At 46.1% G+C, this 12,069-nt stretch overlaps 3 protein-coding genes across 3 annotated transcripts in view; 1 reads left to right on the top strand and 2 right to left on the bottom strand.

Annotated features, from left to right (window-relative positions):
* ikzf4 (IKAROS family zinc finger 4) overlaps positions 1–377 on the bottom strand; it is a 6,230-nt gene extending 5,853 nt beyond the window's left edge. Inside the window, exon 1 of the mRNA XM_025005730.2 lies at positions 289–377. The gene's annotated coding sequence lies outside the window, so the exon portion shown is untranslated. The remainder of the gene's footprint in view (positions 1–288) is intronic.
* A 938-nt stretch (positions 378–1,315) lies between these two features.
* dnajc22 (DnaJ (Hsp40) homolog, subfamily C, member 22) lies at positions 1,316–4,547 on the bottom strand. Its single transcript, XM_017415023.3, has 4 exons — positions 4,458–4,547; positions 3,432–4,030; positions 1,839–2,131; positions 1,316–1,745 (listed from the first exon to the last, which is right to left on the bottom strand). Exons 2-4 carry the CDS (start codon positions 3,976–3,978, stop codon positions 1,569–1,571), a joined length of 1,017 nt encoding a protein of 338 aa, XP_017270512.1. The 5' UTR covers positions 3,979–4,030; positions 4,458–4,547; the 3' UTR covers positions 1,316–1,568.
* Positions 4,548–6,245: 1,698 nt separating this feature from the next.
* The window catches only part of lmbr1l (limb development membrane protein 1-like), a 27,889-nt gene continuing 22,065 nt past the window's right edge, over positions 6,246–12,069 (top strand). Inside the window, exons 1-2 of the mRNA XM_017415233.3 lie at positions 6,246–6,475; positions 10,803–10,887. Coding sequence (XP_017270722.1) covers positions 6,413–6,475; positions 10,803–10,887 — 148 coding nt within the window. The 5' untranslated portion in view covers positions 6,246–6,412. The remainder of the gene's footprint in view (positions 6,476–10,802; positions 10,888–12,069) is intronic.

Below are 12,069 nucleotides of genomic sequence, written 5' to 3' on the forward strand. Positions count from 1 at the left end.
TCCGGTCCTCGAGGCAGGAGTTGTCCTGTTTTTTTTTTTGTTTGTTTTTTGTTTTTTGTCCGCATGAAACGCAGCTGTCATCCAGCGCGTCAAATACCGGCCTGGGCAGCACAATGTTTCCCCCCACCAGCCGTTGCTATGGCACCCGACCACACGACAAATGGCATTCAGCCAGACCAACTATTGGGAAAAAAATAAAAAAAATAAAAAAAATAAAGAAATAAAGAAAGAAGAAGAAGAATGGTAATGACGCGCGCGCCTGGCACCACCTGACGGAGCCCCGCTCACCTGGTCCGTCTGGGAGGCAGTTTGTTTCCTCCCCACCTCCTCCACCACCAAGCGACGGCAGCATCTCTGGGAATTTTTTTTTTTTTTTTTCTGTCTCTCTTTTTTTTTCCCACCTGAATCCCAAACAACTTCCGGGCCCATGCTGGGCTACAGACAGAGCTGGCTGATCCGAGGATTGTCGAACGCATCGATGCGCGCGCTGGACTGTGGGTTTGTTTGTTTGTGTTTTTTGTTTTTGTTTGTTTTTGTTTGTTTCGGGAACACGAACAGAACCCGGGACGCGGTGCTGCGCGCTGGGGAAACGTGCCCGAACCCACCCGGGCCTTTATTTCTCATCATGTGTGCATTTTTTTTTTCCTGAAGTATCAACCAGGTTTTTATTGACAAACAAAAATATAGACATAAACAACATGACGACGAGCGAGCAAATGTGAATTTAAGAGGAAAATACAGATAAAATGGGTTATTTGACTACATTTGTAAGACCACAAGGGGGCAGCAAACTGCTTTTTGAGCCGACCAGAAAGCTGGAAAAAAATCATATTTCATGAGAAAAATGTCTGTTAGGAAAGTATCTCACCAACCAGTGGACGAATTTTAATGAAACTGCGACCACATGGAGCTGATCAACTTTTGGAGCTTCAAGATGGCCGCCGCGGCTAATCAATCTTTGCAACACACACAAAATGGCTACAACTCGCTCAGTTTGGTGTGGTAGTAGCTGAGAGTCGTCCCCAACCCGTAGTCAGAGGGTGGTCGCTTTGCTTAAAACTGTTGTGTCTGTTAGCAAAATATTCAACGAACAACTGGACAGATTTCAATGAATCTCTCAGGAACGAACCACTGGATGCTCGTTTACAACCATTTAACTTTTGGTGTCAATCCAATTCAAGATGGCCGCCACAGGCCTGTGATATTACCAAAACACAAAAATGGCTACGATTCAGTCGGTTTTACAGACACCGAGCTAAGATTTGGTGTGGTAGTAGCTGAGACTCATCCCTAACACATACTTGGAGCACGAACAAACCGCACAAGAGCTTTATTTAAACGTTGGATGCATTCGCTCAAGGAATGCTCCAGTTTCTGTTGTGAAGAGAGGACATCCAGATACCCCCCCCTGTGGAACCTTTCTGGCGGCACCCTTGTTGTCATTTAGGAACTGGTGGAAAACATGCAGTGTAGGTCTCGGTGCGTGTATTCTTGTCACGGTCCCATAAACAATTAAAACAGCAATCATGATCAATGCCAGTCAGTGGGTGGCGAGAAACGCAGTGCCCCTATTTGAAGCGATGGGGCTTGTGCCGCCGCAGCAGGACCTCGTACGCCTGCTGGACCTTCATGAACGTTTGCTCGGCGTCCTTGCTGGGATTGTGGTCTGGGTGCCACGTCTTGGCCAGCTCCCTGTAGCTTCGGGTTATCTCCTCAACGGACGCGTCCGCCTCCAGCGCCAGCACCTGAGGGTGGGAAACACGCAGGAGGGGGGACGGTTACGAAAAGCGTCTTAAGAAAATACAACGCAGCCCGACGGGATCCCGCAGCCCGCTCACCTGCAGCGCCTCCTTCTCCCTCTGCGTGTACTCCTTCAGCAGGATCTCCAGGACCTTCCGCCAAGCCTCCTCGTGGTAGCCTCCCCCGGTGAGAGCGCACAGGACGCGGTACGGCATCAGGAGCGCGTACTCCAGCGCGCCCCTGAGCCACGGCAGGAACCAGAAGATGTCCAGAAGCGCGGCTATGGAGTCAGACAGGTAGTACAAGGTGGCCGTGGTGTTGTGGAAAATGCAGTAACCTAACGGAGCGGAGAACGCCAGCCAGGCCAGACTGAGGCGATACAGCCGGGGACCTGGAGGAAGAGAAAAAAAAAGGGGAGAAAGCTGCAGAGTGAGGTCTTAAACCCTTCGGACGTGGACACATCCGTACCCTTCAGTTAAAGATAGGAAGAAACCCACAAAGGTCACTGAAATATCTTGAAACTGATAAAAGTAAAAACACAAAAACAATCTAAAGGAACTGACTTTGGCAAACAATCAATCAAGCAACCTCTGTCCCTCTGTGAGACTTCTGCGCCTGTCCTCAGGTCTCTTGGTCCACTCCTCATCCCAGGTTTTGAGGGTGTCTTCACGTTTCAGCTCCTTCCACCGATGTTCGATCAGGTCTCAGAAGGCCAATATTTTGTTCTGGCTCGTTCTTTAGTGTTTTGGGTCAGTATCATGCTGGGGGACACATGACCTGCGACCGAGACCACTGGGCAGCACCTTTTGCTCCAGAAAGTTTTCATAGTCTTCAGATTTAGGACGCAGCAAAGCCACCCCAGATCACGGCAGCGCCTCCTCTGTGTCTCACTGTTCTTTTCTTTGTATGTTTTTTTTTTCTTTTTTTTTGGCTCAGTGAACAATTAGCTGTTGGGACTTGTTGCCAAAAAGCTCCAGATTTGTCTCATGTCTCCAAAGGACTGTCTCCCAGGGTATTTGTTGCTTGTCTGTGAGCATTTTGGCAAATTCCAGTCCCAGTTTTGTTAGGATTTGCTTCCTCCTTGACAATGATGAACCTTGACCTCAGAGTTCACCTCTAATCACTTTTGGAAGTTGTTCTGGGCTCTTCGGTGACCGTTCTTATTATCTTTCTCCTCAGTTTGTCATCAGTTGTCCTCTTGCGGCCATGTCCTGGAGGGTCGTCTTCAGTCCTGTCTGAATAACCTGAGCAGCGGGAATATCAAGCTGCTCAGAGATGGTCTTAAAGTCTGTACCTTTAACTTACTGCTCAATAATTGTTTTTTTCTAAGCTTCCAAGACAACTGTCTCCTTAGCTTCATGTGCTCTATGATCAGTGTGGTACACACCATGATACCAAACAGCCCTGTGACTACCTTTCGCCCCTTTAAACAGGCAGGCTGACAGATTACAGGATTGAAGAACCTGTGATGCTGATTTGGGACACGTCTTAGTTTCACATGGTCAAATTAGTTTCAATCTTTTCTAGCAGTACCATCCTTTTTTTTGTTTAAATAATGATTTCAGTGGCCACTGTGGGGTTTTTCTTTTGTTGATGAAACGGTACAAACTGGTTTATCAGTGTCTGTAAAAGACGGCGTCATGGACATGTTGGAAAAGAAGCAAATGAAAAGAACGGAAAGGTCGACTCACCTAGCTTCTGTTGGCTGCCGGGTGCTCTCGGGGGCTTGAACCTGCGGTGCTGCGCGGCAGTGACGCTGGCAGCCAGGCTGATGGGAAGAGGCGACAGGGCGCTGCCGTAGAAGATCGGCGACGTCACGAGACAGGCCGTCAGCGTCTTGTGGAGGTCCGACGTCTGCGGGCCGACGTTGGACACCAGGTGCACCCCGGCGCCCACGCTCAAGGGCAGAACGATCAGGTAGAAGAAGTGAAGGGAGCTGAGGCCGATGAGAGCCACCGTGCCGAAGTAGATCCCAACACACACCTGGCCGGCGAACCTGACGGGGCTGGCGGGCGGGGGGGCCGCGCCGCGATGCTTCCCTTCTGTCGCCGCGTGCCGGTTGGCCTCAGTCACGTACGCGGGAATACGAACGACCTCTCTGACCCAGCCCAGCCCAAAACCTCCCAGAGTGAGCATCCAGAGCAGAGCGTGGCTGTCTCTTCCTAAATAGAGGTGGTGAAGGCCCAGAGGTCCACCTACAGCCCACAGGAAGTAGGCTACCAGAACCCTTTTCACCATGCTGTGGACCTCAGTGGATCAGAACAGGAGTGCAGCCATCTTTAGCTTGCGCCTGCAACCAGTTAACGCAAAAATTACCCTTTGAATCTTAAGATACCTTAGCTGGAAACAGGTGTGTTTGACTGCTTGAGTCTTCTCCTTCTCAGCTCCTTTCTAAATATATCAAATTACAGGACAAAACTCAGCCACATGGGGCGATTCCTCCATATTGTGTTAACTTTTTATTTTGCCAGGACACTCAAATGGATTTATTTTCCTGGTTTTAAAATAATAAGTTATGTAAGAAGGATTTATTTTAGCTCGTGACAGGCGCTACAGCCTAACTGGACTAATTCTTCGGAAAAAAAGGCGTGGACGATACTTAAAGAGTCCAAAATGGCGATGAGGTTGCACCAAACTTTGTTTTTCTTTTTTTCACTTATACTAAGGCCATTTGCTACACCCTTTATTTGGTTAGTAAGAAAGGCCGAGTTACTTACTTAGTTCTGAATTTTTAATCCTTATCCTGAGAAATCCTTTCTAGTGCTTTCCGCAGCTGAAGCCGGAGCATGCTGTCGCAACAGTTGGACTTTGGATTATGACAATGAAATTGCCCCGCAGTTCCAACACGCAAAGTGCATTTATGCCTAAACTTTGATCATCTAAAATGATAGAATAAGAAAATAATGTCTGCATGGCTTTTTTTAATCAAGATTCTCAAAGCTATGCCAGAGAGGTGATCTCGCAATAACAAAATAGATTTAAAAAGTTAAAAAAAAGGTCAAATATTTACTTTAAGGCACATCTTGCTAACAAGCTTTACTTAAGTGTACAAAAATAAAGCAATTGTTCATTTTGTGTGTTGTTTTCATTAACATTCTTTTTTTTTTGCATTTTTGTGTTGTTATTTTATTGTGTACCATTTTATATGATGCCTGTTCTTACAAACTATTTTTTCTTGCGTGTTTCTATCCTGTTCTATTCTTGTATATGTCTTAAAGACTCCTCTAAGCATCAAATGTGAGCACTGTCCACATGTATTGCAGTACAACTAGACACAGGAACATAACCCTGAAGTTGAATCTAAAACAGGCTCAGGTAAAAAAAAAAAGACTAAAAATGTCACAGGTACATTTCATGTTTTTCTAGGTGTTGAATTGGTTCACATCACAGGAGCTCATCGTGAAGACAGCAGGAAAATCACCAGGTGTAAAGCATTTTAAAAGGATAGTCTGGTCATTTTTGAAGTGATGTTCTGTCAAATAGTTATTGATAATTAGTTTCTTATCAACCATGGCATCAGTCAGAGAGCAAGAAGTGTAAAGAAAATGGCAGAAGTCTTTGTTCAGACCAGGCTAATGGCGAGCCAAACAAGGGACAGTTTCTTTTTAAATTGTTTTCCAGGTTTATGAAGCGTCTCTCTTTGAAAAATGACACGCCGATGTGAAAGAACGCTGCATTGGCTAACATTAAACCTTAAATAGCTCTGACATAGACGGTCCCCAGTGGCGCTTTTGGATGGACTACACGTGACGATCAGGTGAACTGATTCATTCAGCAGCCTCAGGACGTCCACATTCAACATATAGTAACACAAACGCTGCTCAGCTGAGAAAACGTTGACAAAATAAACAAATAGTGTCACGCATTAGTGCAGAGGTTTCATTATTCGTTCACACTGGTGGTTTGCGTCATTTTGTTCTCGTAGCAGCTCCGTCCGCCGCTTCGTGACTTTGGGCCGAAAAGTTTCTCACAGGGGTTTGCGCCGAGCGTCGTGTGATTGGTCAGAGGTTGTTGCTGGGGTGTTTATTTATGCAGAAAGGCCGTGAGCTTTAATTGAGCCATTTTGCAGCGTGTGTGCAGAAATGAACGTCTCGCCACCGCATGAGCGCGAACCGACTTCCTGACGTCTCATGGAGTGTGCCAGAGCCTTTACTTTGTGACTGATGGGAGATAAGACAGAGCATCATTCAAAAATGACCAGACTATCCCTTTAAAACGTCTCCAACGTTAATGTTCTTTGTGACACCAGTGTGGGAACTAAAATAAAATGTAAGCAATAAGCAATAATTTCCTCCTCATTGTGGTGGCGCTGAAAATCAGGACGCATAAGTAACATACGGGACTCGTTTTCTGGTTTTAGGAAAAAAACGTCACCAGCGCGTAAAGATAAAACGACCGTTTGAATGATGATTGACAGCTGTCTCGAGCGCTCTCGGACCTCCCCCCGCAGCTCCTTCTACCAAGCCCCTCCCCTGGAACGAACCCCGCCCCCTTCGCCCTGGCTCTTCACCAGAGCAGCGGCGGCGGCTGCTGCAGGTTAGCCGTTTAAAACTCGGCGGAGAGGAGATGCGCCGTGTCCTGAGCCTTTAACCGAACCCACTACCCGCTTTTCTTTCTTTCTTTTTCTTTTCCTTTTTTTTGTTTAAGAAAAGGCCGGTAATGGTTTTGGATAATGGAAGCGGACGACGTGTCGGTGAGGGAGCAACTTTTCCACAACCGCGTCCGGGAGACGATAGTAAGTAACTTAAAGAGGCAGCCGTTACAAACACCGAGCTAACGCGTTACCTAGTTACGGAGCTCCTGCCTCGTTCCGTGTAAAGTTTCACACTGGGACGCTAAATAACGCGACAGCACGTTCAATTGACGCTTTCTTTTCCGCGCTGCAGGACATCAGGGAGTTAAAATGTTAAAATGTTCCGGGGGTTTTGTTACATTTAATTGAACCCGCGCTGCTCTCGGACTCAGTTTGGTTGAAAGAAACTCGTACGTGTTGAACTTCAGACTCCGCAGAATCAGATCTGCTGACTTACAACAAGGCGAAAAGAAAAAAAAACAAAAAGACAACCTCTGATCTTTAACCCCCGAACAGAACATCCAGGTCTCTCCTCTCATGTGACCTAATGGAGGACTTTGGGGTTTTTTCTGCTTCATGATTGAAACATTTGTGCTAACTTGCAATTTTTTTTTCGGGTTTCCTCCTTAAATCAATGAGGTCAAGCTTAACTGCAGGGTTTAATGTCTCAAACAAAAGAACAAAAAACAAAACAACCTGAAACACTTGAGGCAAAAGTAGGGTTTTGTGAAGGAGATTTAAAACAAGTTAAAACATGTACTTTGTTTTATTTTTTTTTACCAGTTTACAGCAAAGCCTGTGGCCAGTTTTCCACTAAACTCTGTCTGAACCTTCATTTGTTAGGTGTGTTTCGAGGAGAAGGAGAAGACAGATATATCTCTAAATCTTGTGTTTTTCCTTTAAACCCCAAGAGTTGATGTTGTAAAATATTTGCTCCCACTTCAGCATCCTGAAGAAATCATCTCATAGGTTTGCTTGTAAATATATTCTTCTGAAGGAATCTGTATGAAAGCTGGATGTTGCCAAGCAGATGAAGCCTTCTGCTGACTCAGCAGGTTTTGTAGATGATGTCAGAGCTGATAGATTCAGGTATTCACGTTTGTTTGTTCATTAGATTAGCCTTCGGCCCGCTGGACTGGGGACCTCAGAAATCCACGGTCTGCTGTTGCGCCTCACCCATGTAGCGCCTACCAAGATGGCGGCACAGCCTCTTGCCTCATCGGCTCAGGCTGCGTTGCGTTTGGGCTGCTTCAACACATTTCTGCTTTCGGTGGCGTGGCCCTTCGATGCCTTCGCTCAGTCGATGGCTTCACTACGGGGACGGACGGATTTGATGAGCGGAGCTCCTGCTCCCCGCAGTAAAAAACCCACCGACAGCCGGTGAATGCTCCGGCATGTTTTAAACGTTAATCACTTACATGTTTGGGCTTTAAGGGCTGTCGGTGGCCTCTGTTGTTTTCACGAAACATCGGTGGCAAAGATTAATAAGGTAAAAAAAAAACAACAACAAAGTGCTTTAGAGTAAAAGGCGTGTTTTCGTCCACGTCATCAGCTTTACCCAAGCAGCGCGTAAGACCCACCCCCTCAGCGTGTATTGACCCTCTCACCTTCGGGTCTAATGCTATTAGCCGCTGGCGAGCCTCAGGTGTCCAGCTTAGCAGCACCTAATGACATTAGACCAGGTCTAGGATTGACAGGCTTACGTTATGATGCTGAACGTTCTGCAGAATCGTCCCGGAGGCCGTCCCCTTTTTGAAACGCTCGCTGCCGTACTGAACCGATGTTAGCGTCAAGTACAAATGCCTCAACCGCTCGCTGAGCTCTGCGCAACGCTACAAAGCGCATATATAAGGCACTCTGGATTATAAGGCTCACTGTCGTTGTTTTGAGAAAATTGAAGGCCTTTAAGTTTGCCTTATATTCGGGAAAATATGGTACATTTTTGAGTTTTTGTTAGACTAAAGGCAGCAGGTTAGAATAAGTAAATAAAAAGTTTGGTTCTTGACTAAAAAAAACTAAATGTCATCCACATGCTCTTTTCAAAGTCTGATCAGATCAAACCGATACACCCTTCTGAAGGAAACGTCAAATCGTAAAGCAGACGCTGACCTAGGATCCGGCGACGTGTCAAATACAATTAACGTGTCGCAACTTTTGTCCGCATGAAATGTGTTAAATAGCCACATTGCAGCCATTAAAGCCTAACTCAAAGCAGACGGCTCGCTCCAAACTACTTGCGTGCACGGTTTTCTGGGAGGAGAGCCTACAGGAAAAAGACGAGAGTTTGGGGGGGGACAAAGAAGAAAACCACTGAATTTATCATTTGCGCTCGGTTGAAATGAATAAACTGTGGTGGCTGTGGTTTGAACCGAAGGTGGGAAGCATTCCTCAGCGCGAACGAGTGAGTGACACCACCTGGAATGTCTCTGAGACAAAGCATGTTTCAAATACCGGATGTCCACAGATCCACCCGCAGCAACGAGCAGCACGAAGCTAACCGACCTGCCTTCATCTGTCAGGCCTGTCGCAAAGGACCGACGGAACACAAAGGGACAGGAAAGTCATGTCCGCAGAGACAAAAGGCTTCGGAAAAAGATGTGTCCTCGCTTTGTTAGTGCTGCGAAAGCCAGAAAGCCACGATAAAAGAGCTGAAGATGTTCGAGTTAAAGTATGACATGATTGTGCTTTCTTTTCTTTTCTTTTATTGAGCAGTTTACGGAGATGTGATTCTGATTTTCTTTTTTTTGTTTTGCAGTCACGCCCTGGATTTAAGTGGCTTTTTCAGGCGTTCCTCGTGCGTGCACGCTGTTTGTTTCTAAAAAATCTGGGCTGCGCAGGAAAATAAAATAAAAAAAACATCCACTTAAATTGCTGCCAGATGTCTGTCTTGGCTTCGTCATTTTCTAACATCTTTGCTGACGGCATCTGGCAAATTAAACGCATAATCAAGAGGAAGAATCTGCCCAGGTGGGATGATTTCCACGGTGCTGAGTGCACGCCTTCAGCCTGCACCCTGAGGACGGATCGAGACACTGGACACACAGCAGGACACTTTAATATGTCCATGTGTGAGCAATTAAAAAATCTGTTGTTTCACTGGTTATTTCAGATGAAACACTACACCGACTCATTTTTAGGTGCGTTTAATTAATTAGGTTTTTTTGGAGGGGCTTTATTCGTGCAGATAGTTTCTGTTTAATAATCCGTAGAAGAATATTTGCAGATTTTCTGCGGCACAGAGAGAAAACTGAGCAGCATGATTCCGTTTTGGAGGAAATGCCAGTTTTCTGATGTTGAATATGTAAATATATTAATATGAACAAACGTGGACTGAAGGGCTGTCCTCTTATTCCTCACCTTATACCCATCCTTTACTCCTGCTGGTCCTTTTGTTGGATTAATGCTGCTGAACGAGACGGCGCTGTTGAGCCATTTTAATTTTTGTGTATGGGCCTTTTATTGCTGACGCGGAGCAGCTCATGTGTTACTGCTCGAACGGTCAGATGCTGATTTCAGGAACCTTTCCATCGATGCACATTTCTTACTAAATGTTGTCGAACCAAACTGAAGCTTTGGAACTTGGCCAAGGACGTGTTGTTGTCAAGGAATATTAAAAGAACCCATGAAACAAAAGGAGTATTTCTGCTGTTTGTTCAAACACAGCTGGAATCCGGTTCTTATTCAGTTTAATGTCAACATCACCACTTCTGCTCTTCCCTGGGCCTGTGTTTTTGGAGAACTGCGTGCAAACGGCTCGGCTATTAAACAGAACTTGCACGGCGACTTCATTTTAGCACCTATTTAAGCACCTTTGTGTTTGGAGCGCGTCCTTGTTTGTTGCTGTCGTTACCTCGGGGACCAACGTGTGGATTCAGCTCCTCTGAGATCCGTCTGCAGAGACGTTCTCATCCAGCCGTGACGTTACAACACGTTGGTACACAGGTTAAACGGGCGACAGATTTACTGCAAGGCGGTTTATCTTGGGGGGGGGGGACAAGGTTAGGTTTGTTTTGCACTTTCCTTTAAATCCACTGTTTTATAAAAGCTGGCTGATGCTCAAAGAGCTTTGTCAGACAACAGATTGCCATCTGTAGGTTTAACCTAAATTACTGTAATATCAGCATATAGTCTGATGCTGAGGCTCACTCAGATTAATCTGTCTGGTTGACACCCCTTAATCTGTCTCAGAAAGCGGGCGCCGTGACCCCAATTTCTGTTTTTGTAAAAAAGAGGCAAGCTTTGAATCCCATCTGTCTTATTAACTGAGGTGACACGGTAAACGCTTCTAGCTTGTACCCCTTTTATTTTAAAATCTATTTGACTCCACAAATCAGAGATTTGAGCCCCACTGAGTGAATAAAAGTGTCCGTCAGCGGCAGTAAGCAGGACTGAGCGCTGACCGTTCTCCAACTGTTGGGTTAAATGCGACCCACGGCTGACTGCGTTCAGAAATGACAAATGTCTCTCTCTCTGTGTGTCTCTCGTGCAGATCTGCGTGCTCCTGTTCACGTGTCTTTACATGGTGTGCTACCTCATCCTCACCCACTTCAAGAAGGCTGCCGAGTTTGTCACAGGTGAGTTTAAAGGGACCTGCGTGTCCTCCCACGGAAAAAGGCTTTCAGAGAATTGCCTCGAGGGGATAAACCCAACAGTGTTGACAGCCGTACCGGTTACGTCCAGGCTTTGGAATTCCTTTCTGCTGAGTTTGTTGGCAACACTTTCTAGGCAGGGACTCCCTGTTCTGTTTGAGTTAAAACTCCCTTTTCATTTCTCTTCGTTATCTGTTAGCGGTCTTATCTTTGAGCAGAAGGGCCTTGGATCTTAGCTGGAAATGTCCGGAGATAAAGGGGAGAAATGTTGTATTTTATGTGCAGCCACCTGTGGATCTGATGTTCTTCAGTGGGGATCCGTGGAAAGGTTATGAATAATTAATATCTTACATGTTGTAGATGACAACATGCAGGGGCCAAGAAACAGTGGATTGCCACCGGCGTGAAACTGATCTCAAGTAACGTCAAAGCAGCTCACGCAAACACCGTTTTTAAACCTCCATTTCACTGTCAGTGTGCCATTACATGGTTCTTTATGTGGCAGAAATCTTACACTCCTGCAGGAAGTGCCCCCAGGCTGCGCAGGAAGTGCTGCAGCTTGCTTAGCTGCTGCTGCTTCAAATTTATTCTAACACCCAGTGTGAGTAAGTTCTTTCGGCTGCTCCCGTCTTCAGGAGTTCACCACAGTGAGCACACTCGCGTCAACGATTTGGCGATTGTTTTACGCCCGATGCCCTTCCTGCCGCAGGGTTACCAGACCGCGGCGCTGACCACCGATCCACTACATCGGACATGAACTGCCATGTAGCTGTTTTAAGATGGCCGCGTCCAAACTAGCTGTTAGCTGGTCAGTAACGTCCGAACAAATCTTTATTTCTCCAAACTGAGCTCCTTCTAAAAGCCATCTGCTGCAGGTAAAATATTGTTTACACAGAACCTCACTTCATAAACTCGCCGAGCAAAATAAAAAAGTCTGTAAGTGGCATTTTTCAGAACAGGAGCAGTATTTAAAAGTGATCTGGTCGGCACCGTATTGAAATGTAAGAACTCTGCAGCGCCACTGAGCCGATTTAATTAGGCCCGAGCAGCGACAGCGCTGCGAAGGCCTATTGTATTTCGTGGAATTCTTATTATTAGGCCCGAGCAGCGACAGCGCTGCGAAGGCCTATTGTATTTCGTGGAATTCTTATTATTCTTATTCTTATT

The sequence above is a fragment of the Kryptolebias marmoratus genome, linkage group LG8 (assembly GCF_001649575.2).
Source record: "Kryptolebias marmoratus isolate JLee-2015 linkage group LG8, ASM164957v2, whole genome shotgun sequence".
NCBI classification, from domain to species: Eukaryota; Metazoa; Chordata; class Actinopteri; order Cyprinodontiformes; family Rivulidae; genus Kryptolebias; species Kryptolebias marmoratus.

Excerpts from the sequence above, each read along its gene's own strand:
- dnajc22 (XM_017415023.3), bottom strand. The coding sequence starts at position 3,978 with ATGGTGAAAAGGGTTCTGGTAGCCTACTTCCTGTGGGCTGTAGGTGGA. Across the intron at positions 2,132-3,431 it reads CGGCAGCCAACAGAAGCTAG|GTCCCCGGCTGTATCGCCTC; the intron begins GTGAGTCGACCT and ends CTCTTCCTCCAG. Across the intron at positions 1,746-1,838 it reads GGGAGAAGGAGGCGCTGCAG|GTGCTGGCGCTGGAGGCGGA; the intron begins GTGAGCGGGCTG and ends TCCCACCCTCAG.